Source organism: Natrix helvetica (genome assembly GCF_964273705.1).
Source record: "Natrix helvetica genome assembly, chromosome: 1".
NCBI classification, from domain to species: domain Eukaryota; kingdom Metazoa; phylum Chordata; class Lepidosauria; order Squamata; family Natricidae; genus Natrix; species Natrix helvetica.
In genome coordinates, this window is record NC_138548.1 from 350,058,140 (window position 1) to 350,085,235 (window position 27,096).

The following is a 27,096-nucleotide window of genomic DNA, read 5'->3' on the forward strand; positions in this document are numbered from 1 at the left end:
TTCAGCTGTTGCTTAACGCCAGGTCAACCAGTAATAAAGTTTCCCTCACCTGCCATTTGATCTGATATGTACAGGTAGTCCTCGGCTTACAACAGTTTGCTTGGTGATCATTCAAAGGAACAGCAGCATCGAAAATGTGACCTAGGAACGTTTTTCACAGTTATGACCTTTGCAGCATCCCTGTCATCAAAATTCAGATGCTTGGCAACTTCAGATGTTTATATTTATGACTGTTACTTGTGTCCTGAGGTTGTCATGTGATCCCCTTTTTGTGACCTTCTGACAAACAAAGTCAATGGGGCAGCCAGTTTCACTCAACAACCAGGTTATACTAATTTACCAACTGCAGTGATTCCCAAACGTCTCTCTCTTAACAACAGAAATCTTGGGCTCCATTGTGCTTGTAAGTTGAGAACTATCTGTATTACCAAGATCTGACTGGGTCCAGAGTAGATACTGGCTTCTCGGAAATATGCCCAGTTGGGTTTTTGGTGTGGCATCAGCCAAGTTCCAAGGACAGCAGTTTTGCCAGTTGCCATCTGGGAATCTCTTATGACTTTCAGGGGCATTGCCAGCTGTCAAATCCTGTTCCTTAAGTTGAGCTCTAGGGATCAGTTGAGACTCTTACTACTGTACCAGACTCCCAGTTGGATAGCAACTTCCCTGCCTGAGCTGCTTGGCTCTCTCTTGAATTTGGCAGTGAAACTTTCCAAGTTTATAGTCCTATGGCAGTGATGGCGAACCTTTTTTGTCTCGCGTGCCACAAGTGGGGGGAGCGCAGGGGGGTTGTGTGCGGGCGTGCCGCACCCATAATGCAATGCGCGACCCCCCCAGTGCGCATGCGTGCACAACATGCGACCACCACCCCATTTTTACATGCTTTCTTCGCCCTCCCCAGGCTCCAGAGGCTTTATAGGAGCCTGTGGAGGGCGAAAAGAGCCTCCCCTGCCCTCCCAGAGGGCCTCTGGAGGCTTCAGGGACCGTCCGGAGGCTTCCCTGAAGCCTTCGGAGCGCATAAAACCACCCTCTGAGCAAACCGGAAGTGACTTCCGGGTTGCTCGGAGGCTCGTTTTAAGCTCTCCGGAGGCATCAGGGAAGCCTCAGATGGTCCATGAAGCCTTTGGAACGCTTAAAACCACTTAAAAGCGAAAAATAGCTTTTAAAAAGGTGAACTCAGTTGGCCAGCGCGCACATGCGCGCTGGCCAGCTGACAGGGCAGCGCTTTGCGTGCCCTGACAAATGGCTCCGCCATCACTGTCCTATGGGATTCCAACCTGCCTTTTGTGGAACTGGGGTCCGAGGTGGCTCAGAAGTTCATGGCCCCCATAATAAATAACCCGGGCCCTATCCCAGATCATCCAGGACCTGACATGGGACAATGGTCACACATATGGTCTCGTTTTTCTATTGGAACACTAGCAAGGTAATCCGAAGGTGAAAGAGCTCTCTGTAACTCCACTGTGATGGCCAGGTCATGCCCTGGTTGCCCAGGAGAACATCTGGTGCTGCCCCCTGCTACGGGGAGATGGGATATATTGGATTTCCACTACCTGTGACTAATAGACCATAATAGGTTCCAGAGAAAAATGGGGCTGATTCCTGCTGGTCTGCTCCACCAGCAGATAGAGCCTTGGTGGTTGCTTGGAATGAGAGGGCAGCTGAGGCTTTGGATTGGATCGTGTCTGTGTGACCTCTCACCTCCTGTGAATCCCATCACACTCTGGTTTATGGAAGAAGTGTCCTCTCCCTGAAGGCCAAGGAATTAACTCGATTGAACATGGGTGAGAGCCACTATTAAGGTCTAACTAGGGGTGATTAAGGTAACAAATCAGCAGCTTTGCCACACTTACCTATTGTTAGCCACCCATTGGCCTTGTTTAGAGTAACTCAAGCCCTCCTAGAAGAGTAAGATTCAGATCGCCTCCATGGAAGAATTTGCAGAACATCCGTCAGATAAAATCGCTTTGCTGCCATTTAGACACCAGCTTTCGTATAAATCCGGTGGGACTCAGTGCTTGGAACACAGCCTTGCCCTGTTACCTGGGAACAGTTTGAAGCTGTTGGGCCTGAGGAAGTAGACCTGGTCTTTAGGACTGTCATCTCAGCCACCTGCGCCTTAGATCCATGCTTAAAGCGGCCCGGGAATGTGGTGTGGTTGGATTCTAACAGTAGTTAATTCATCCTTGAGAGAGGGTGTGGTTCCATTGGAGGCTTTGGTCCACTCCCTCCTCAAGAAGCTGTCACTGGATCCCTCGGTACTTGATCATTTTTTAATCAGTATTGTAAGTTCTCCTTCAGGAAGGTTGTGGAGACATTTGCTGTGCATCAGCTTCAGCAAGCTCTGGGTGAAGCGGAGTTCCTTTTCAGCTCCATTTGAACTCCTTTCAGTCAGGTTTCAGGCCTGGGCATGTGACAGAAATGGCATTGTTTGCGCTTGTGAATGATCTCTGGCAGGAGCAGATCAGCAGTAGTGCCTCTCATCAATCACGGTACCTTCTGGACACTCTCCATCAGTTGGGAGTCGGTGGCGCAATATAGGGCTGGTTCTCTTACTGTGTGGCTGGTACCAGTCAGCGACGATTGTGAGCGAAAAGTCCTGCCTGCAGCCTTATTGTGTGGGGGTTGCAGGTTTCAGTACTCTCTTTACTCCTGTTCAACATCTGCATGGAACCGTTGGGTGAGATCATTTGTCACCCTAGGGTGTGGTATCATCACTATGCTGATAATAGATCCAAATTGTACATCTCTCTCTTGGCCTATTGAGTGGTGTGATTGGTGTTTTGTCTCACTGCCTGGAGGCTCTGGGTGTCTGAATCTGAGACAGCAGGCTTCCTCTGAACCATGGTAAGACTTAAGTGGCTCTGGGTTTTTGGTCTTTGTGGACCTGGGACTTCATCATCTTTGATACTAGATGGGCTGGTATTATCCCAGACAGACTAGCGCACAATCTGGGGGTCCTTCTAGGCTTGTGACTCCTGCTCAAGTCATGACCAAGATGGCTTGGCTCAATTTTTATGTTGTGCACCAATTTCACTCATTCCTGGACCCTGAGGTTCTGCTCGCAGTCACCCCGCCCCCTAGTCACCTCCACAGGGAATTGCTGTAATGCAAACCACTTGTGTGGTTACCGTTGAAGAGTATTCAGGAGCTCCAACTAGTGCAGAATCTGGCTGCACAGTTGTGTGCCTTTAGGGCGGCACAAGTCCCACCTATGTTCTGTAAGCTGCAGCAGCTGCCAGGTGCAATTCAAGATGCTGGTTCTGGCCTTTAAAGCTCTACAAGCCCACGTTATTTGAAGGACTGGTGATCACATGTACCTGCCTCATCGGGTCCAGCAAGAGGGATTTGTTGTGGATCTTGTCTGCTAAAAGATTCCATCTGGCAGGACCCAGACAATGTACCTTTATTGTAGAAGTGAAATCCTCCCAATTCAGCCGCACCGGCAGGGACGGTTGGCATCAGTTCTCCGAACTGGTAGCAAAGATCCCTAGTGGCCCCGCCCACCTGGTTGCCTGTCGCTTCACCCACCCACCCAATCTGAACATTTCTCCCTCCATTCACAGCAGAGCTGCTGTAGCTTGTCCCTTTAAGGTAGACCCAGAGAGGGAGGGGGCAGGGGGGACCATAAAGGGAGCAGCAGCTCCGCTGTGAACAGAGGGAGAAATGTTCGGGTTGTCTCTGCCACAGAATTCAACATTAAATGCAGCAGAGACAATCCAAACATTTCTCCCTCCGTTCACAGCAGAGCTTCTGCAGCATGTCCCTTTAAGGTACTTCGACCCCCTGGAGGGAGGGGGCCAGCGGGGACCATAAAGGGAGCAGCAGCTCTGCTGTGAATGGACTCATACACACATTTTTTCCTTACTGGGTTCTGTGGGCGTGGCTTGGTGGTGGGGCATGTGACTGAGTGGGCGTGGCCATGAGTGACATCGAGTTGGGCATGCCCACTCAGTCACAGGACCCCACCGCCAAGCCACGCCCATAGAACCGGTAGTAAAAAAAATTGAATTTCACTACTGCTTTATTGCTGGGGTTCCCATCATCTCTCCCTTCCCAGGAGTAGTTAACTCCACCCCTCTTAGTCTCTCAGGCGGCCCTCACAAGATGATTCTTCCCCATGGGGGGAACATATATGATGGTCTTCGACTTACGGCGTTTGTTTAGTGACCGCCCAACGTTACAACGGCACTGAAAATAGTGACTTACGATCATTTTTCACACTTATGACTGTTGTGGCATCCCCATGGTCATGTGATTTACATTTGGATGTTTGACAACGGACTCCGATTTATGACGGTTGCAGTGTCCCAGGGGTTATGTGATCACCTTTTGTGACCTTCTGACAAGCAAAGTTCAATGGGGGGAAACCCAATTCGCTTAACAACCATATTACTAATTTAACAAGTGCAGTGATTCATTTAACAGCTGTGGCAAGAAAAGTTGTAAAATGGGGCAAAGCACACTTATTAAAAGGTCTCACTTAGCAACCGAAATTTTGGGCTGGGTTGCGGTCGTAAGTTGAGGACTACCTGTATTGTGTTTGGATTGGATGTTCTCCCACAGTATTCATTTTTTAAAGTGTTTTAATAGCTGTGACCTTGTTTTAATTGTTGATATTATGCCGCCAAGTCCTGTTCATTGAGATGGGCAATCCTAAAAAGGTGTTTCATTATATTTCCCTCAAATGGATATGAAAAATGGGACATCGTCATAACTAGCTTCAGTGTTGTATAAGGAAAAACCTTTTATCCAGTGCCAGTTCAAAGGAATATGGTACCCCTAAGCCACATTGATTGATGGCACCATTTCCCACCGATGTGAAGATCTACATTTTAGAATGATTTCAGAAGAAAGGGCAACATTGGTGCTCTTTTTAAGCTTTGAGTGTCCTAAGCCAGCGTTAATTTGGCCTTAGTCTAAAGCTGGCTTTGCTTATGTCAGGGGTGTCCAAACTTGGGAACTTTAAGACTTGTGGACTTCAACTCCCAGAATTCCCCAGCCAGCATGGCTGGCTGGGGAATTCTGGGAGTTGAAGTCCACAAGTCTTAAAGTTCCCAAGTTTGGACACCCCCTGGCTTATGTCAACTGGCTGCTAAATTTAATAGCTGCTGATTGAAGGGGGAAAGGTAAAACCAACACAGCTGCGTTTTCTTCCTCTTAGTCTCCTCCTTCCTGGTCCAACATAGGCACGTTTCGCGGGGAGCCAGGAGGAACCATCGTACTCAATGACCTTACAGCGCAATGTCAGATCGTTTGGGGCAAACAGCAAAGGGGAAGGATGGAAAAAAGTATTCGTCGCTCAACCTGTTTGATACGTACAAGGGCAAGTCCTTAGAGATCCAGAAACCCACAGGTAAAAACGGCCAGGGTGTCTCAGGCTTGGTTCTTCCCAGCCCCATTCTTAAAGGAGGAGGCAGCTGTCATGATGAAAATGCTCTATCTCTGATGCTCTGATGGTACTCGCAGCGCCCTGAGCAGCTGTCCCTCATCGTAACCGGTTAACCGGGGATTTGACAAAAAAGTCCGGTTGACAATTGGTGTGAATCAGACAGTCGGTTTGCTCAAAAGATGTCTCTGGGCGGCATTTAACCTTTGAAATCCTCTTTCCTGCACAGTAACCCCCCGCCATGGCTTGCAGAGTCTCGGTAAGGTTGCCATTGCCCGACGCATGCCACCCCCTGCAAATCTGCCAAGCTTAAAAGCAGAGAACAAAGGCAATGACCCCAACGTCTCACTAGTGCCGAAAGACGGGACAGGATGGGCAAGCAAGCAGGAACAGCCAGACCCAAAGAGGTAGGTAGGGCAAGACATGTGAAACCGTTGGGGCTCCTGTGCGCATTTGCAAGCTTACACTGTTTTAACTTTTTTTTATTATTATTATTCCTGGGCCTTTTTTTATTTATTATTGCCTCTAGTACCGATGCCTCGACAGCTCAGCCGCCGGAATCGCAGTCACCGCCGGCTACACAGACGTCTGCCTCAAACCAACCGAAACGACCCCCAACAGCCCCCGAGGTAAATTTGAGGCAAGAATGGGAGGCTGGAAGCACTCAGCCAAACTATCTCTCTCTTTTTTTTCTGGACAATTGTGTTTATCTAGTTGTAACCTACATCTGGCCCAAAAAGTATATATAGCTGGGATTTCTAGCTCTAGCCTGTTCTTTCTTACTAATTATTCTTCACTCTGTCCATCTTTGACGTATCAGCTGCCCCTCTTTTTATCACTCACTGGTCCACAGTGCAACTCCTCTTCCCTTCCTTCCCTGCGAAGACTTAGAATAACTTTATTGTCACTTTAAATGTACACTCATCAGCATGCATTAAAAATGAAATTTTGTTGCAGACAGATCTCAAAGGGTCACCACCTCCAATATGCACCACTACATAACCCTGACAAAATAAATAAGTAAATAAATTATGCATAAACCCACATACATATGACACAGAGAACATAATCTAGTTCGGATGTATACATGTACCATGGTGAGAAAAATGAATCTTGTGAGTTTGCCAGACGGATGTCATAGGGAACAAAGTTGTTGTCAGGGTTCCAAGTAACACCCCCAACGAAAGAGGACTCAAAGGCTTGAGATTCCTCAAAAATTTCATTTTATTAGAGATGTCATATTGGCACATCTGGGAAAACCCAAATCTGAAAGCTTCCAGGTTTTCCCCACCCAAGTGAAAGTTCCTGCCCAGCACCCACATGTCCATCACATGGCCCAATCAGGCACTGTCTCAACTGATCAGGCACTGTCTCACTGCCTCCCAGTCATACCCTTCCAGGTGCAGAGCAAGATGTCCTTGACTCTCTAAGAAAAGCAAGATGTCCTTGACTCTCTAAGAAAAGAATGTTGTTATGACTATATATCTCCCATACGCCATATAATCCCCCCCTCCCTTTTTCCCACAGCATTAAGTGTGGCAGGCCGGAAGGCCCAATGTAAAAGATGGCTTCCAAGCCTGACAGCTGTTACAGAATCTGGTAGTCCTGCTAGAAATACTTCGAAACTTCTTTCCAGAGGGGAGCAACAGAAACAGGCTATAAATTGGATATGTGGGGTCTCTAACAATGCTTTGAGCTCTAAGCACATAGCACTAGCCTCCCTAAAGACTGAATATAAGTTTTGGCAGCCGTGCACATCCGCGTTCTACCTTAGGTGATAATTTTACACCAGTTCTTTCTTGGGCTTCAACTCTTATCCAACCCTCGGGGCCTATAGTAGATTTATATAGGGGACAGGTCTTTTTTGTATAAGAAAGCTAGCTCTGCTATAACTGTATGGAAAGGTAATGCAATGCAAGGAATGTACCAAAGTGACCGGTTGAGGAAGCTAACCTGGCAAACAAGATTTCTCCAATATTTGTTTTCCCTCTATGGCTCATGTGATCAGCTCCACATTATGCTATTCTCATTGCTGAGGTGGGGCAGTTTCTGGAAGTAAATTGTGTAAAGTGGAAGCAAATGTTGATCCAACTGAATGACAGGCTGATGAAAGCTGATTCTACCAGTTTAAACTAGCTTATTTTCGAACCATATGAATCCCAATGCGGATAACATTAAGTATCGCTTGACATGGCATAGTATAGCATAGCACGTTTACCAACACATTGTGAATTGCAATATATGTCTGATGGCTTAGTTCATGAATCACTACTACATCAACTTCTGTTAAGTATTTCGGAAATAAATAATGTTTTAGCTCTGTTTCAAAAAGACAGTCATGGAAAGAGCAAGTATATTTTTCGGAGTATAAGACCCTCCGAAGTATAAGAACACACCTAGCTTTTGGGGAGGGATACAAGAAAAAAATCTGCCTCCCAGAAATTTGCCTCCTTGCAGCAAACAGAAACAGCCTGTTTCAGTTTAGCCTGATTATCACAAAGAAGAAAAATCTGCCTCCCAGAAATTTGCCTCCTTGCAGCAAACAGCCTGTTTCAGTTTCAATTTCAGCACAGCCTGATTAGCACAAGCAGCTGATTGCCGGTTGTATCGTCCTCCTGATGATCAGGTGTTTCAGGCTGTAAGGATTGCCATAGCCTATTGCCACCTCCGCCCGCCCCATTTGGCCTCCACATCCCGTTTTCAGCCTCTGCATGCCCCGTTTTCGGTCTCCACGTGCCCCGTTTTTTGTCCATTCTGGGTGGCATGGCATATCAGAATGTGCGGAAAATGGGGACGTGGAGGCCAAAAACAGGGCACGCAGAGGCGGCAATAGGCAATGGCAATCCCTGCAGCCTTAAACAGCTGATCATCAGGAGGACGATCCAACCTGACAATCAGCTGCTTGTGCTAATCAAGCTGTGCTGAAACTGAAACAGGCTGTTTGTTGCAAGGAGGCAAATTGCTGGGAGGCAGAGGCCAAAGGATGGGAGTGGGTGGGACTACATTAGCTGTCTAAGACTCACCCAATTTTTCACCCTCTTTTAGGAGGGGAAAAGTGCATCTTATACTCCGAAAAATACAATAGTAGGGATAGTGAGGGAAGTGCTGATGCTTTTGATTTTAACTGGAAACTAAAACTTCAGTATTCCAAGCTGCATACTGAATTTCAGAAAAGTGGATTTTAATCAATCCAAAACTATGGTAAGGGGTAGTTCTATGTGCGAAAAAGAATCTCAAGATTTTTTTTCAAGGTAAAGGTAGACTCTTTCAAGTAACCTTGGTTTCCAGTGACTATATGAACAAGTCCATGTAATTGCTTGGCAGTTACAAGTAGTCCTTGACTTACAGTAGTGACTGTTCAAATTTACAGTAGCGCTGAAAATAAGTGACATGACCATTTTTCACAACGAAAACCTTTCCAGTGTCCACGTGGTCATCTGACCAAAATTCAGATTATTGGCAGCTGGTTCATATTTATGACGGTTGTTGTGTCCGGGGGGAGGGGATGTCATGTGATTCCCTTTTGCGACCTTCTGAGAAGCAAATTCAATGGGGAAGCCAGATTCACTTAACAACCAGGTTATACTAATTTACCGACTGCGGTGATTCATTTAACCGAGGCAAGAAAGGCTGTACAATGGGAAAATTCACTTAACAAGTGTCTCACTTAGCAACAGAAACTTTGGACTCCATTGTCGTAAATCGAGGACTACCTGTAATACAAAAAGTAATTAACACTAATTCCCAGGAGGCTTTTTTGTGAAGATGAACTTTTCTATGACGAGAAAAGTTTAAAAACAACGTTTTGCTTTGAAACGGGAGCGCACATTTCAAATTTGCAAAGATAACACACGCAGCAAAAAAGAGCCCATACTGTTTTCTGTTGTGGAGCTCATCAGTTCATGGATTAGCGTTAAATTCATAACCCAAACAACATTCTTGTTCTGGCTATGCACACAATAAACAAAAGTTAGCCCCTCAAAGCCATCCAAACAAGCTGCGTTATAGCAGCTACCCAAAAGATCAGAAGCAAAGGCCCCCACCTGAGAGAAGCTATTTTCCATAGCCCCTCACTCCCTCTGATTCCCGAATAACCCACAGGGCATGTGCATGAGCCTCATATAGACATATACTCCAAATCAATACTTTGTATTGGACCTGGAAGCCTGTTGGCAATCAGTGCGGAGAACTTCAGCTGCATTCAGTGTGCATGTCGCAAGCGTTACCTGCCAAAAGATGAGCTCCTCCATTTAGTCCCTGCTGAATATGCTTCAGAGGCAGCCCCAGTAGAACACGTTGCAGTTAATTTATACTGGAGGTGGATAAATCATAGCCCCCTGATTCAGGTGTAGCATTGAGCAGTAATGCTCCTATTTTGCGCCCTCATGCCGTCAAAAACATTTTAGCACCTAGTGATATGTAAATGCTTGCCGGTGGATTTGCCAGACAAAAGCTTTTGATCTGTGTGGGCTCCAAAGAATGAAGAGCTGCTCATGAGGCTGAATCTTTTATTAAGGGGAACATAGTTTTAATGTTGTGTCTAAACAACTTTCATGCCGATGAGTTTCTCAGTAACAATTGGAAGACGCAAGAATGCTTGAGTAATAATAACTCACTTCTAACTTTCGCCTTTCTGCTTTTTCAAAACTATTTTGAAGCACGTAAATTTTACATTTAGCCATGATCTTAGAAAATGTATTGTCTTGAAGGAGCTAATCTGATCTTCTCGATTGGCTTTTCCCAACTAATAAATCCTAAACGCTCAAAATCCCATGCTAGCTGGTGTGTGGCAATTGATGTCCGTCATTAAGCTCACATTTTAAGGAAAGATGATCTACATCAGTGGTTCTCAACCTATGGTTCGGGACCCCTTTGGGGGTCGAACGATCCTTTCACAGGGGTCGCCTAAGACCATCGGAAAACACATATTTTCGATGATCTTAGGAACCGAGACACCAATTTTATGGTTGGGGGGTCACCACAATATGAGGAACTGTATTAAAGGGTCACGGCATTGGGAAGGTTGAGAACCACTGATCTAGATCAAGGGTCCCCAACCCAACCAGGCAAGCATGTGCGCTCCATTTGCGAGAACAGCGGGGGCGCGGGTGCACCGCTAGTGCAAATAATGCTGTGCATGTACACGTACTTGCCAACCCCCTCGTTCGGAACCATCCCCTCTCTCCCGACTCTACCGGTCTGCAAACAGTCGGGGAACTCTGATCTAGATACTGGGATTTCTGTTTACCTACACTGTTGACCCCTGGATTATTGGAAGACCATAAGATTTTGTTTTTAGTTAGTATTTCTCATCCTGTTCCCTTATTTCAGAATCCCCCTACGGTAGCAAGCGGGGTAAAGTCCTGGGCACAGGCCAGCGTTACCCATGGAGCACAAGGAGATGGTAAGTTTTTCTCTCCCCCCCCTCCCCCTCAACTCATGCAAGTTAAAGCACTTCCATTTTTTCTGCAAGATGGAGCAATCTTGCCAAGAGACTCTCCACCATCTTTCTCTTGATGTCAAGGTGGAAAGGGATCAAGCCTACTGTCGCGATTCTCTCGCGAGGAATTTCCGACCCTGCAGGCGGCTGGCGACCAGGACAAAGCTGGCAAAGAAAAGGACACTACCGATGCGTCGTATGGGCCCGGACCAAACCTCCGCCCCCAGAGTAAGTGATATCCTACCTCTTGGCAAACCATTCAAGGGGCTCTTTTCCCCATTCTCCCACACTTATTTGCTTCCTCTGATAAATCTCTTGCAGACGCCACCAGCTGGCGGGATGGAGGTGGGCGGGGCACCGACGGGGAGCTGGTGCCTGAGGATGGACGGGCTGGTGTCAGCATGCAGCCCACCATCCCGCCTCAATTCCCTCCCTATCGGGGGATGATGCCGCCATTTGTAAGTATATTGTGGAAGAAGATGAGTCTTTTTTGCTTCATGAGAAAGCTTGGGGGGGAGAGGGGATTTTCCCAGTAATGAATTCAGGGGTGGGCTTCAGAAATTTCAGCAACGGGTTCTCTCCCCGGTTGCTGGGTGGGTCTAGCCTAGTTGGCCTCCTGCACCACAGCGGCCAGTGGGGGGAGCGTTTTTGCCTTCTCCAGGCTCCAGAGACTTTACTTGAGCTTCTGGGAGGACAAAAACTGCCTCCCCCAGCTCCAGAGGCCCTCCAGGCCCATTTCCAGAACTTTCGGGAGGCCCATTTTTCCGCCTCCACACGGGCGCTGCACTCACCTCGCATTTAAAACAGGCTGCGTGGAGACTCCTGGGAGGGAGCACCCAGGCGAACCCGTAACAGCCCGCCCCTGAATCAATTCCTTCTCAATTGCAGATGTATCCCCCATATCTCCCGTTCCCACCTCCGTATGGGCCACAGGGACCTTACCGCTACCCCACAGCAGAGGCACAGAGGTAAATCAGAGATTTTGGGAGGGTTGTATGCGAAGGGAATTGAATTAGGGGTCAACGAATGTGGCCTGAGGAGGACATCTCTCCAGCAGAAGCAGAAGTTAAATGCTTGAATATTTTTGTGGTTTAATATTATGGTCTAATAAAGGAACTCTGAAACTGTTTAGACTAGGTGTGTCAAACTCAATTTCATTGACGACCACATCAGGCTTGTGTCTGACTGCGGGGGAGGGTGAGAGGCGTGGCCAGCTCGACATCACTCATCTATTGTCTCCAGTAGAGTTAGCTAAGACCAGGGAGAGCGCCAAACCCTTGTCCTCCAAATGAGCCTTGCCGCCTGCTGGTGGCCGAGTGCTAAGGCAGGACTTTCCTTCCTTCTCTTTTTTTTTCCTTCCCTCTTCCTTCTCCTTTCTTCTTCCTTCCCCTCTTTCCTTCTTTTTCCTTCCTTGCTGTCTTCCCATTCTTCCTTCTTTCCCTTTCTCCTTTCCTGTCCCTTCTCAAATGCGATAGGGGAAACATTTATCCTTTTGTTTTGTTTTGCTTTTAGTTTGTTTTGCTAGCCCTCTGCCAGCGAAACGGAGCCCGGAGGGGGCCACATGAAGCACACACACACACACACACACACGCCCAGGCTTCATTTTCACAGGCATTGCAGGAGGCCATCCAGGCTGAAAACTGGACCTAGAAGGGCCACACGTGGCCCTCCCAAGCTCCATTTTCACTGGCAGAGGCACTGCAGGCTGGCCCTTCGCTGTTTTCACAGCTGCCCCATGGGCGAGAATTAAGCACCCCGTCGACCAGCCTTGAGTTTGACACCCCTGGTTTAGACAATTTGATTGAAGTGCTTATGTTAACTTTCCAGAATAGTTAAGGCAGATGAAATATTATTATATTTGATAGAGTTTGTACCTTTTACACAGAAGAAAGCTAGATATGGTTGCCAGTAGAGAAGTGAAAAGGATGCGCAGGTCTTGAGATCCACAATGAAAAGGGGCGTTTAAGAGGGGGCCCAGTCCCCCCGCCCCCGTTCAATCTGTGGGTGCTTCGTTAAATGAGTTTCCACTTTTGTGGGCTCATGTGGCAGCCACATAGTCCTAGGAAAATACAGGATTGAGTTAAGGAAACACACTTCTCTCATTTCTTAGTTTGCTCCCAGTATTCAGATAAAAGCATTACACGGCTGATTAACCAACAGGATTCACAGTTTTATTCACAGTCTGGCTGCAAATGGTCTGGGGGCTCATGCACTAGAAATGAATATAGGTTGCCTCTCCACTACATGGGCTGGAGAACATCTGAACTCAAGATATTTTTGGATACCCATGGACTCCTTAATCTTTCTCCTGGGTTTAAGATGTCTCTTGGTTAGCCGGGAGGAGAAAGTAGGAAGTGATGTTTAAACTCTCTTGCTGTTTCTTTCCGCCTCAGGTTCCAGCGGCTCCCTGGGCCTCGCCCCGCACAACCTCAGTTGCGCGCCTCGGAACCTGTAAGCCGTCCTCCCGTCCTCAAGCAGGACGACCTAAAAGAATTTGATGAGTTGGACCAGGAAAATGATGAGGGCTGGGCAGGTAAACTGGTGGGAAGGATCACCTGATGGTGGCTGGATTATGCAACCATTTCTTTCCAGCCCTCCAGGGGTGCTGACATTTCGGTCTCCTTATCTCTCCCTTCCTCTCTTCCCCAGGAGCCCACGAAGAAGTGGACTACACTGAAAAGCTAAAATTCAGTGATGAAGAAGACGGGAAAGAGTCTGATGAAGATATTACCGAAAGCCGGTAAGAATTGGGCAGTGCGGTAACTTATTGTATGGGTTTTCCCATGAACTCAGCTCCTGGGCTATCAGTTCTATAGGAAATAAGGCGTTGTTGTTTCTTAAAGAACATCTGTTCATATGTGATACTCTGGGGATGCAGCCCTCAGCCGTGTGAGATCCAAGGAAAATCATTCCCAGGTGGCTGCATTTCAAGAATACTTGAGTCAAAACTCTTCTTATTGCTGGTGATCCCAACTGCAAACAGAATAGCAGAATAACAAGAGACGGACAGGGACCTTGGAGGTCTTCTAGTCCAACCCCCTGATCAAGCAGGAGACCCTATACCAGTGATGGCGAACCTTTTTCGGCTCGCGTGCCACAAGTGGGGGGAACGCAGGGGGGTCGAGTGCAGGTGTGCCGCACCCACAATGCAACGCGCGACCCCCCAGTGCGCATGCACGCACAATGCGCGACCCCCCCCCCCCCATTTTTACATTTTTTTTGCCCTCCCCAGGCTCCAGGGGCTTTATAGGAGCCTGGGGAGGGCGAAAAGAGCCTCCCCCGACCCCCCGGAGGCCCTCTGGAGGCTTCAGGGACCGTCCCTGAAGCCTCCTGGGGGGGGCGGGGAGGCTCTTTTCGCCCTCCCCAGGCTCCTATAAAGCCTCTGGAGCCTGGGGAAGGTGAAAAATAGCTTTTAAAAAGGTGAACTCAGCTGGCCAGCGCACGCCTGCGCGCTGGCCAGCTGACAGGGCTGCGCCTTGCGTGCCCTGACAAATGGCTCCGCGTGCCACTTGTGGCACGCATGCCATAGGTTCGCCATCACGGCCCTATACAATGTCAGACAAATGGCTGTCCAATCTCTTCTTAAAAAAACCTCCAGGGAAGGAGCACTCACATCTTCCAAAGGAAAGCTGTTCCACTGATTAAGTGTCCTCGCTGTCTGAAAATTTATCCCCATACAGATAGTCCTCAACGTATGACCACAATTGAGCCCCAAATCTATGTTACTATGTGAGACATTTGTTAAGCTGAGAGTTTTGCCCCAATTTACCATTTTTCTTGCCCCATTTGTCAAGTGAATCACTGCAGTTGTTAAATTAGTAGCACGGTTGTTAATTAAATCTGGCTTCCCCGTTGATTTTGTTGTCAGAAGGTCACAAAAAAGTGATCACATGACCCCAGGACACTGCAACTGTCATGAATATGAGTCAGTTGTCAAGATCTGAATATCAAATCACGTGATCGTGGGGATGCTGCAAAGGTTACCAGGGTAAAAAATCATCAGAGGTCACTTTTTTCAGTGCGGTTGTGACTTCGAACCGTTCACTAAGTGAGGACCATCTGTATCTAGGTTGCTTCTCTCCTTGATTAGTTTCCACCCATTGCTTCTTGTCCTACCCTCAGGTGCTTTGGAGAATAGATTGAGTCCCTCTTTTTTGTGGCAGCCCCTGAGATATTGGAAGACTGCTGTCATGTCACCCCTAAGTCCTTCTTTTCATTAAAGTAGACATACCCGGTGTGCACATAATCTGCAAAGCTCTTGTTTTTACTCTTCCCTCTCATCTCTTTGTAGTAATGATGAAACGTCTGGTCCTGAAAGCCAGTCCTCGGGCACTGAGACAAAGAAGGCTGGGACTCCCAAAGAGGAACAATCTCTTGTGAAAACAGCCTGGACTGAAAACACGCGTCCCCCAGAGGGCGCCAAAGACGTGCCACCACCTTCCCCTGCCGTCCGTCCACCACCGCCTCCACCACCTCCACCTCCAAACAGGGGCAACTGGGGGCAGCCCAACGATTTCCCGGTGAGTCGGTGGAGGGTTTGGCCATTGCCACTCTAGGGATTTAAGGACATAGAGCGGTTTATGGTTCTTCCTTAAACCAAAGGGTGTAAAGTATGAGAAGATGACTAAGGAAAGCAAGCTATCCCTAATCCTTGACTTACAACTGTAACTGAGCCTAGAATTGTGGTTGTAAGTCATGCCCTTATTAAATGGGTTGTCACATGACCACACCCAATTTTAGGACTTCTTGGTCGTTAAGTGAAGGCCACAATTGTAAAATGAACCTATTGATTACAATGGAACTTTTTTTTTGCTGAAACCTGGAAGTAAACAGTTTCCAGCAAAAAAAAAAAAATGCAGTCTGATGATCACAGGAAGCTACAAAGGGCAATACCTGTGGACCGATTCCTGAGCGCCCAAAATGTAATCATGTGACCAGAGGAGGAGGATCCATCAGAAATTCGAATCCAGGTTTTGGGGGATGTACAGTAACTTCAGTCACTAAGCAGCCAGTCGCATGTTGAGGAGCACTTGTAGTTTGTTGCTACTTCATTGTGCAACAAAGCAAGGGCTGCTTTCCCATAAACAGAATGATGAGGGGCTTAAGTGACTTGCATGTGAAAACAATCCAACCTTTGAACTCCCCCTGCGGTGCTCAAATCAGGATGATCCCTTCTTCTCCCTCCAAATACAATTCCATTGAGGGAGCATCTTTTGAGCCAAGCCTGTTTCTTCCCTCCAGGACCGCTCACTGCGGCCACCACCTCCTGAGGATGAGGATGAAGCTTGGCGCCAACGCCGAAAGCAGTCCTCCTCGGAGATTTCTGCTGCGGTGGAGCGGGCCCGACGTCGGAGGGAGGAGGAGGAACGGCGCATGCAAGAGGAACGGCGAGCCGCCTGCGCCGAAAAGCTCAAGCGACTGGACGAGAAATTTGGCGCCCCCGACAAGCGTCTGAAGCCGGAACCTCCCAAAGAGCCCCCTGCTCCTCCTCCCCCTCCCACCCCAGTGCCCCCCAATCCATTGGCTGCCCCAGGCTCCCCAGAAGAGAAAAAAGAGGAGCTGGTTTTGGCTAACAAACCTCACAACACAACTGCCAGTGTCGGCAGTGTCAGTGTCAGCAGCAATGGGAGCAACTTGGACTCAACGGTTCTTGGTAAATTTTTCTTTATATTAGCGTTAGAAAAGCATATCTGGGAGGCTAGCCAAAGAGCCAGTGAAACCACAGCCACGTTATATACAGTGTGTGCAAAATGGGGGGGGGAGGGGGGATAGCACAGGGAATTTTAACCTCCTCTTTGGAATTTGGGAATTTTAAGCCTGTCTCTCTCTCATTCACAATTTTTGCATTCATAATTTGTATTACTTTTATATGTTTATATAATAAGTTCATTATTATCGTTCTTTTTTTCTGTTAACCACTTTGTTATTAATATAGTTTCCCCCGAAAATAAGATAATAAGCCCAATCAGGCTTTTGAGCGCATGCGCTAAAATAAGCCCTCCCCAAAAATATTGCAACACAGCAACAACAATGAGGTGACTACACTTGCTGCCTCCCGCACCTCAAAAATAATAAGACTTCCCTGAAAATAAGACCAAGCGCTTATTTCAGGGGTCAGAAAAAAATAAGACCATGTCTTATTTTCGGGGAAAGACAGTAGATCTGTGGCATTGGTTGGAAACGTGCGGAAGAGGCCTTCATTCTGTAATAGATAGACAATGGCTAAGAAGATGATGCATCAGTGATGAACCTTTTGAGCTCAGCGGCCAAAAATTCAGAAAATGCTTGCCTCTGCCAGTATGTCACATCAATACCCCCAATAAAAGAGAAACAATTCATAACAGAACAGCAATCTTTAAAGCGCTCCATGGCTTAGGCCCAGGGTACTTGCGAGACTGCCTACTGCCACCGGTGGCCTCCCACCGTCCAGTACGATCTCACAGAGTTGGCCTCCTCAGGGTCCCGTCAGCCAGGCAGTATCGGCTGGCGACCCCCTTCTCTGTGGGAGCACCTTCCCTTTGGAATGAGCTGCCCCCGGAGCTTTGCATAATCCCCGACCTCCATTCCTTATGGCGCCCCCTAAAAAGTTGGCTTTTTCAGCAAGCCGGCCTGGCCTTAATAGAATAAGTTAATTTTAAATTGTTAATTTTAATTTAATCCTAAATTTGATTTAAATTGTCAATGGAAGGTTATTGGATTGCCTATGTAATCTTTTTTTAACTTTTGTTATATGTGTTTTTATGTTGTACGCCGCCCTGAGTCCTTTGGGAGAAGGGCGGCATATAAGTCCAATAAAACCAAACCAAACTAGAATTAAATTATTTTAATTCATAAATAAATTCTTACCCAATTATAAATATTTTTTCAAAATACCTCTCAAAGGCATCAGGAGGCCTGGAAACTGGAGAATGCTCTTGAGTGACCTTGTAACTCCAAAAGGAGCAGGAAAGCATACTCCATTCACTAGTACTTTTTGGAGGCTCCAGAGACCATCCACAGTCGTGACTCTGCATGACTTCCAGAGGGCCAAGAGGCTTGGTGTGTTAGGTTGTGTCACCTATGCTGTGTGCCATAGGTTCACCATCACCGGTTATAGGTCAATGCGTGGGACTGCCACTCAGGAAATTTCCTGTTCTATCTTGTTCCACAGTAGCTGAACCCCCTCTGCCTCCTCCCCCTCCTCCCAAGGAAGTTCCAGAAGTGAGGGAAGAGCAACCAGCCTTACCAGCACCCGTCCTTCCCGCAGTGCCCATCTCTGTCAAGGTGGAGCCCAAGGGAGAGACGGTTCTCCCAGCTCGCCAGCCAATTCCGGCTCAGACCCTTGGCTACTCAAAATATCAGAAGTCCTTACCGCCTCGATTCCAGCGGCAACAACAGGTAGAGTATGAGATGTCTGAGAAGAAACAGCCAGTATAACTTGTTAAGTCGAGGTCTGATTGAGGATTTGGTACCTGCTGATGTCCCCGCAGCTGCTGAAACAACATATCTTGCAGTTGATTGTGCAAGTGGGAGCTGTGTCAGACCTGTCCCAGCTTAGGCATTTAAGAAAGAAAGACCCACGACTCCATTTGTAGTGAAAGCTATCATTTTTACCAAAGCTAAGTGATTGCAACGTAGCAAAGCCAGATCTGAGGGATTCCCGCACAAACCCAGTAATTTTCCCTTCTCCCAGGTCCGCCTCCCCTTGGTCTTCTTGGTGGTATCCAGTAAGGTTCAAACTAGGTGTTTTCCACATTTTGGCATTCTTCTTTGGTGGGCATTCACGTTTCTTTCCCAGACTGGTGTCCTTGGATCTCTCAACCGTTGTCTCTGGTTTGCACCTCTGGTTCCTATCGTTCCCCCCTCGCTATATCCTCCCATTCCTCCCTCCCCACAGTTTATGGCAGGCTGCCATCAAAGCGAAGCTGGGCTGAAGTGGTTTGTTGGCAGATCTGACAGGCTCTGGTTAGGAGCAGTTGTTGAATTTACTGTGTCATAAAAGATGCTCTCATTACCCTCCCAGGAGCAATTGCTGAAACAGCAGCAGCAGTGGCAGCAGCAGCAACAGCAGCAGCAGCAGCAGCAACAACAGCAAAGCCAGGTCCAGCCTCCATTGTCTTCCTCTACTCAGCAGCAGGCTTCAGGTGTTCCTCTGGCCCCTCTGGGCCCCTCGGGCAACATTCATCCTCAGGCGGGGCCACCTGGACAGCAGCAGCCCTCGGCACCCCCTCAGGCACAGCAGGCTCCACCCAAAGGCATCTACCCGGGCTCTATTGGGCGGCCTCCACCAATGCCCCAGATAAACTTTGACCCTCGCTGGATGATGATCCCACCTTACATGGACCCACGCATGATGCAGGGCCGGCCCCCTATGGATTTTTATCCTCCTGGTGTACACCCCTCTGGTACGTATCGTTGAAACCAGTGTCGATTTGTGGGTAAGCTGAATCCGATGGAAGATGGATTTAGAACAGGGGTCCCCAACCCCTGGGCCATAGCCCACTATCGGGCCTTGGCCCGTAAAGAACCAGGCCACGGAAGCAGCAGGGGGGCGCGAGCGCAGCTCCACTTGCACATGCAGCAGGTGAGATTGTGCACGCAGCTCCATTTGTGTGAGCTGCATCTGTCCGCCACTTGTGCAAATGGAGCTGTGCACGCTAACCCACCACTAACACAAAGCCATCCCACCCACCCCCGCCACCCATCGGCAAAGTCGGAAAGATTGGAGACAGCTGATTTGGAAGACTCAAAGGGGAATGAGATCTGATTTCTGTACATGTGCTGCCCTTTCTCTCCCCTAAGGTCTTCTACCCCGTGAGCGATCAGACAGCGGGGGCTCCAACTCGGAGCAGTTTGAACGCCATCCTCCCATCCTTCGAGAGCGTGGCACCCCACCTGTTGATCCCAAGCTAGCCTGGGCTGGAGATGTCTTCACCAATGCCCCCTCTGGTGTTGATTCACGGCCTCCGACAGCATCTCTTCGGCAGCAAGATGAAGAGGAGAAAGGCTTACGGTGAGGAACCTTTAGGAGGTTTTTTGATTGCTTGGATGCGGGAATGAGGGGACAGATAAGTGAACAATCCTGTCTTGTACAGTAATTTGATGTTTTTGTTATTGGAACCACATCAGGAAACGTGGTCATTTTGAATGATGAAGGAAATGCACGCTTGTATGCCTCATCCTCAAAGACATCGTTTTCGCAATCGCAGTTCCTTACGCCTCATGCATGAAACTGGAGAGTTGGTGAGAAGACAGGAAGGAAGATGGCCGAGCTTGGGGCTGCCAGTTTTTGTTTTTTTTAATTCGTCAAATGAAAATTACAAATTTGAACAAACAAAATTAGAAAATCAAACATTGACAGATGATAGGCACGCCAGTGTACTTACGCAAGCCCCCTTAGGGACCTCCTAAATATAGATTGAGGTCTATAGACGTTAAGCTAGAATTGAAATTCTGAAAGTTAATGGCTGGGACAACTGATTCAGGCAAGACATTCCAGATTTTGGCAATTATGTTACAGAAATTGAATTGAGTTTAGAACAGCTTATCGTGTACTACTAAATACTACTTTTATTACAGAAAACAACCACTTACTGACTTCCGTAATAAAATATATACTTGATGTCTTTTTTCAGGAGCGAGACACCACCTGTTCGCCTCCGTGATGCTGTCACCCCTCAGCCATACATGGGGAACTACCAGGGTTTCTCAGAAAATGGTAACCCTGCACCATTGCATCGCTTCCCAATGGACGAACCCCCACGGCCAGGAGGGCCCTGGCAAGCTAGCATGCCTCTGGCAGCACCGGCGGAAGTGAACAGAAATGGGCGACCAGAGCCCCAAATCCAAACTTCACGCAAAAGTGAAGAGGAACCACAGTTGCTCCATCGTGATCTCCCAGAAGAGGTCAAATCAGTGGAGCCTCTGGTCATTCGTCCAGTAGTAGCTAAAAAGCCTCCCTCTGAACAGCCCAAAGAGGAGACCCCGGTCAAAGAGGAGATAATACGGCGGGTGGAAAAGCCACCGCGGCAGCAGCATGAATTCCATAAGCAGCCACGGCGTGAGTCCAAAACGGAGACACGTTGGGGTCCTCGTCCTGGCAGCAGCCGGAAAATTGAAGACCTTTCCGGAGACAAGACTCCACGCCGAGCTGGACCCATTAAGAAACCGCCCCCTCCTAAGGAGGTAAAAGATGAAGCTGATGATGTGCGTACTGGAGGAAAGGCCAAGGAGAGTGGAGAAGCAGTGAGCAGTAAGCCAGAACTATCCAAAGAGCCTCCAAAACCAGGCAAGGAGAACAAAGCCAAGCCAGTGGTCAATGGTGGAACTGTGATGCCACCCAAAGAACAGCAGCAGCAGCAGCAGCAACAACATCATCAACAGGGCAACCTGTCGCCAAGCCGCCGGCGGCGAGAAGGTCCTTACGAGCGTGGTGGCTATGCTGGCCGTGGTCGGGCGAGGGGGCGAGGAGAGTATTTTGCCCGAGGACGGGGCTTCCGAGGTGCTTACAGTGGCCGTGGCCGAGGCGGCCGGGGAAGAAGCCGAGAATTCCGTAGCTACCGTGAGCCTTTCTATCGGCTTGATGATGGGCCTGGTAAATCTACGGGGCCTGGTTCCAATTTCCGTCCTCGCAACACCAGCGAGACGCGAAGTGAAGGCTCCGAGTACGAAGAGATCCCGAAACGGCGACGTCAGCGGGGTTCTGAGACAGGGAGTGAGACCCATGAGAGTGCCAGCGACGTGGCGCATTCAGACAAGGAGATGACCAAAGAGCCGGCCCCTAGCCAGCGCAATCGAGGCCCACCAATGACTCATACAGCACCACCCCATTCCCAGCACCCTGGCTTGCCTCGATTTGCTGACAAGATGCCCCCACGCCTCTCGGATCCAGGAGCCCGTAGCGGGCGTGTCTTCACTCCCCGGGGTGTACCTTCCCGTCGTGGCCGAGGAGGTGGCCGTGCTCCCCCTGGTGGGTGGAGCCCTCCATCTAAGCCCCAACCTAACAAGAAACCCGAAAAGCAACAAGAAGTGGTTCTGGAATCTTTAGTAAAGGAAAAGGCGCCACCAGGACATCCCCCAATGGCCCCAGAGGATACCGGTGGCTTTCAAGCCCCCCCTAAACAACCTCCCCTTGGCCCCAACTCCGATCGTGGCTTTGACCGACCACCTCGGCGACGGCGCCATGGCCGTTCTCAGCAACAGGACAAGCCACCTCGATTCCGGAGACTGAAACAGGAGCGGGAGAACGCTGCCCGACTCAACGGTGAACAGAGGGTGGTGGGTCAGCCTTTCTCTCCGGCACCTTCTGTTCCCGTCCCAGAGGAATCGACTGCCCGTAGAGCGGCTGGCACAAAGTCTCCGGATTTGTCCAACCAGAACTCTGACCAGGCAAATGAGGAGTGGGAGACGGCTTCAGAGAGCAGTGACTTCACAGAGCGCCGCGGTGGTGGGGAGAAAGAGCCGGCGCCTGGCGGACCTCCCCCCACTGCCTTCCTGAAGGGGGGTTGCTCCGGCATGCCTTCCGTCGGGGGGCGTCCCTCTACCAACGAGCTCAGTTTAGCCCAGAAGAAAGAAATGTCCAAACGCAGCTTCTCCAGCCAACGGCCTGGCATGGACCGACAGAACCGGCGCTCCAACCCTGGCTCGGGGGGAGGAGGCAAAGCTGGCCGTGGAGGGAGCAACAGCGGTCGCAGCGGAGGGGATAAAAGAAACTGGCCCTCTCCCAAGAATCGCAGGCAAGTCCCGGGGGTAAACTTTGTGGAGGGTGAGTGGGAGGTGAAGCAGGGGAGAGAGAGGACAGCCAAAGCAGAGAACTCAAGGCAAGTGGCATGACTTTGTGATTTGAAGTGTGACTTAAACTAGCATAGCCTCCACCATTGTTTCCAACTAAGGTGCTTTCCTAAGTTTTGTTGGACTACGTTTCCCCTTACAGTGGTACCCCCGTATTCATCGTTAATTGGTTCCGGGTGGCGCATTGAGTACCCAACAGATTTTTTCCCATAAGGAATAATGTAGCGAGTCACAAGGCAGTCCACACCGACAAATTTTTAGCTTTCGCATTGAGTAGCAAACAAATAAGTGAGTATCGAGGGGGGAAACGTTTGGGTCACAATGCCTTGCGTATCAATTTCGATGAGTTTCAAAGCAGTTTAGTACCAAGATATCACCGGGTTTCCAGGCAGCCTGGTTGTCCTGGCGGGGAATGATGGGAGTTGCAGTCCAACCTTACCTGGCTGGTTAGCAGAAAAGGGTTATCCAGTAGTGTGCCTCACTCAGTTGCAGTTGCAATTTTGTTTGTACTTTCTCTACTAGTGTTTGATCTTTAAAATGTTACATCATATAGAAGGGTAAAATATTTTAACATGTAACAAATGTCCCAGCAAAGAAATTTAAAAGGCAACAAGATTGCCAAGCCTCAAATCATGTGGGAAAAGCACCTTTTTTTGTTAGGAGCAACACCCTCTCTTGATATTCCACCTGTCTCTCCTGGTTCAGATTTCCTACAGTAAACATAAGTGTCCACAGCCTTACCTTCTGTGGACAGCTTTATTCCTGGTGGCTGAAATAACACACATTAATTCATGACCAGTTCAAGTAGCCACATTGGAAAGCCTCGGCTCGGTTCAGGAATGCTTTTACGAAGCATGTTCCTCAATTCCTTTCCATCTTGGTTAAATTCCAGTATAATCTTCTGGATGAAAGCTTATGTAACCAGGTAGTCCTCATCAGTGCCTTCAACACAAGCACCACAATTCTACTTGAATGTCACCCCCCCCCCAAAAAAAAGAATAAGCCCTTCTGAGGCTACTCCCCACTTTTCTTTTAAGAAATCTATCTTCTTTCTATTCTATTCTATTCTGTGTGTGTATGTTCCAGCATAATTCTTGAACGCCTCGAGCAATTTCAACCAAACTTGATAACACAGATGACTTACTCTCTGGAAACAAATATTGTGGGGGTAAGACACCCCTAACATCCCTTGGGGGGGTGTTCTGTTAAGATACAGCCTGTTGTGCCTTAAAATGATTTCTACTGTTTAGCCAGTGGAGTTACCACGGTAACAGCTTCACAGTACACAAGGGGGCTCCCTCTGGTACAGGAGAAAATCCAACATTAGAAATTACGTTTGCTCTGGACATTTTCTCCCTATGCATAAATACCCAGGCAAGCCGGGTTATCGGCTACTTTATCATAAAAATCCTTAGCTATTTGCCAGTTTGTCACCCTATTTTTTGGGTGTTAATAATATCCTTTGGCTGACAAGCTGGATCAAGAGCAAGCCCTCTCCCTTTTTTGAGTCAAGACCCACAAGAGTCAAACTCGTCCATCACAGGCATAGAAAAAAAAAGCCTTTGACCCCCAAATGGAAGGAAGGGTATTTGAGGGTGGCCTCCTATGCACAGGAGGAGGAGAACTCGTCACCCGCTCCTTCCTTTCTGCCTTCAGTCTTGTAATATTTCCCATTTGCTCCCCTCCAGCCGTAACACAGATGATCACTCTCCTGGCCTGAGCCTCCCTCCTGCTCCTACTACCAGTACAGTGTATCGTTTGGATCGTGTCATTCACAGTGACCCAGCTGGCATCCAGCAGGCTCTAGCTGAACTGGGCAGCCGCCACACAAAGCCCGCCTCCCCTGGCCCGGCTCAGTCACCTTTCCTCGGATCTGGAAGTGGAAATGCTTCGGGCCTCCCGTTGGGGTGCTTTGAGAATAGGAGTGGCAGCAATACAGGTAACGGTGAGCTCTTTTAGACCCAAAGCTCGAAAAAAAAATTGGTTCTATAATTTCCTAAATGTCTACGGAGATTATCAGACTCATCCAGGTCATGGTTGTCCCAGAGGTGCTTTTTTTCCAAGAGGCAACTCGGGTTGTTGTTGTTTTATCCTTTGAAGACATTTCGCTTCTCATCCAAAAGGCTTCTTCAGTGAAGGGAAGAAATTTCTTGGATGAGAAGAAAAAAACAACCAAGAAAGTCCAGTTGCCTTTTGAAAAGCACCGTTGGGACTTTAATTTGCTAGTTCAGGGGTCAACAACCTTTCGGACCTCCGGGACCATTAAATTCATAATTTTAAATCCCGCGGATCTGCCTAATGACCGGATGGGTGGGCATGGCTAGGTGATCATGTGACCGGTGGGCGTGGCCAATTCATCACTCACATCGAGGGGCGCCTCTACCTGCCCCTCCACTCCCAGCCATTCCTTGCTTCCCCACCCAGACTCCTTAGGGCCCCAACAGGAAGCAATTGTTGGAGCTAAACGGCCACCATGAGAAAAAATTGGCAAAACAGCCCAGTTCAAATTGGTTCTGACAGAGAAAGAGGCTCAGTAGAAGCACCTCCCTGAGAACTACGAACATAGGCTCTCCAAGCAGAGGGAAGACCTGCGGGAGTGCAAGGCCAGGTACCGGCACCTGGAGGCTCAGTGGGCTGAGATGGTAAAGCAAGTTCCAGGCCATGAGGCAGTCCCACTGGAACAAGGCCCTCCAGCTCTTTGCCACCAGCGGCACTTCCCTCCAGCCTTTGCCCAAAGCTCCACACCAGGAGGCCAAGGCAGACCCCAAGTCGGAATTTCTGCCCCCTTCCGACCCACACAAAAAGACCCCGAAAGGGGAGACTCTGCAGCAACACAAGCATTCATTGCACGTATCAAGCCCAGGGGGCGTACTTTGAGGACTCCTGATTTAGTGCAATATAAAAAATTCAAATCATTTTGTTGTGGATCACCAAACTTTTCTCACGGATCACCAGTTGGTGCGCTGCTTGGAGAATCCAAGCATGGGTTAACTTTGTCCATTAGCCTAGAAACTGAGTTATGAAATTGTTGACCACATCTCCTCTGACTGGAAGGGTTCAGTTTTTTTAACTCAGTCCAGCCTGAAGAGACGTATAATTTTCTCTAGGATAATAGACAAAATTAACTCTTATTAACGGTAAGTATTTTTTTCTTGTAGCATGTTCCTTTTTTTTCCTCGAGGTGACTACAGATTATAAAGGACAGTCTGGCCGTTTCTCAGCGCAATATTGGCGCCTCTTATGCCTAAATCGGCCGGGACTGGTGGCGATTGACTGCTCTCGTCTACCGATCGCCGCAGCTGATAGCTGGGGTGCCACTCTCGTGTCGGCTACCGTGGGCACGATCCGCTTACTAAGTGCGATCAGTCCCGTCTTCGCTGAAATAGTTTGCCGCTGGGTTTGCCTGCTCAAGCAGAATCGGCTTGCTAGTTTAGGCGTGATCTGCTTAAAGGGTGCGTTCGGCATTCTGCCGCCAGCGCTACCGCTACCGCCGCGAGGGAAAGCAGCGTCGGAGCTGCCATTGCCTCTGATGGAGTTTGAAACGGTGGCCATTTTGGAAGCTTTTGAATTTCGTGCCATTCAGAGCAAACAAATGGCTGTTGGACTTTTCCCGCCAAGTAGTGTGAGGCAAGATCACACAAGGGCAGAGTTAACTGCCTCTTATTGCCGGCCACCATTGCACACGAGGATTCGTCCGATGCAACGGCTCATGCTCTCCTTACACGATGCAGTCTATTGCGAAAGCCCGATAGCTAGAACGAATCTTTGCTTCTCAATTCGGCTGGTTTATCTGAGTGAGCTTTCTAACAGTAATAATGGCATATCGCTTGGCGACTGGGAACAACTATAGGGCAGGAACACCCCCCCCCCCCCCAATTGCCATCCAATCAGTCCAGGACCAGCGATAAGGTTGGGAGGACCGTCACCAGGGCCTCCTGCAGAACCAGGGCAGGCTGCAGATAGGGCCGCCGGGCGCAAGGAGAAAAATAAGAAAGCGGCTAGGCCTCAGCCACCTCCACTTCCAGCAGGTCCCCACCAGCTCTTACGTTGCAGGGTTCTCCACCTGCTTCCCCACCCAGTCTGTCAGGGGTCCAAGGTTGGTCCCCTGATATTCCTATGACACAACGCCTCTCTTTAGGAGAAGTGGGATTGGGGACCCAATCCTTATCTGATCTCTCAGTCATGTTGGAGGGTGAGGCGCCCGCACCTTGGCGCACAGAACCGTCAGCCATATTTACCCCCATCGCGGCAGGATTGAGGCCCGAGGAAACTTCTCCCCTCAGTATTCCTCCGGAGCTCAGAGATATGATCTCTGTGGCCAGAAGTCAGGGAGTAGATGCTGAACTCCAGCGAAGGGGACAACGGTCCAGACAGGCGGCCTTGTGCAGGGATCCATCCACTTACCAGGAGGATCCTCCCTCCCCGCTCCCTTCAATTCACCGTGAAGGTTCTATCCTGGGTGATGAGGAGAACCTGGCTGAGCAGGAACTCTCTGATGATG

At 48.8% G+C, this 27,096-nt stretch overlaps 1 protein-coding gene across 5 annotated transcripts in view; it reads left to right on the top strand.

The window, feature by feature from the left end:
* Positions 1-27,096, top strand: part of PRRC2A (proline rich coiled-coil 2A) — a 66,088-nt gene that overhangs the window by 21,154 nt on the left and 17,838 nt on the right. For 4 of the 5 annotated variants that reach the window (XM_081934270.1, XM_081934266.1, XM_081934268.1 and 1 more), the window contains exons 2-17: positions 5,162-5,353; positions 5,616-5,793; positions 5,916-6,015; positions 10,718-10,790; positions 10,911-11,054; positions 11,148-11,284; positions 11,715-11,794; positions 13,220-13,359; positions 13,476-13,566; positions 15,118-15,346; positions 16,068-16,479; positions 17,977-18,203; positions 18,829-19,210; positions 19,608-19,818; positions 20,441-22,540; positions 24,284-24,534. In XM_081934270.1, coding sequence (XP_081790396.1) covers positions 5,242-5,353; positions 5,616-5,793; positions 5,916-6,015; positions 10,718-10,790; positions 10,911-11,054; positions 11,148-11,284; positions 11,715-11,794; positions 13,220-13,359; positions 13,476-13,566; positions 15,118-15,346; positions 16,068-16,479; positions 17,977-18,203; positions 18,829-19,210; positions 19,608-19,818; positions 20,441-22,540; positions 24,284-24,534 — 4,867 coding nt within the window. In that variant the 5' untranslated portion in view covers positions 5,162-5,241. The remainder of the gene's footprint in view (positions 1-5,161; positions 5,354-5,615; positions 5,794-5,915; positions 6,016-10,717; positions 10,791-10,910; positions 11,055-11,147; positions 11,285-11,714; positions 11,795-13,219; positions 13,360-13,475; positions 13,567-15,117; positions 15,347-16,067; positions 16,480-17,976; positions 18,204-18,828; positions 19,211-19,607; positions 19,819-20,440; positions 22,541-24,283; positions 24,535-27,096) is intronic. The other variant, XM_081934267.1, reaches the window with a different exon arrangement.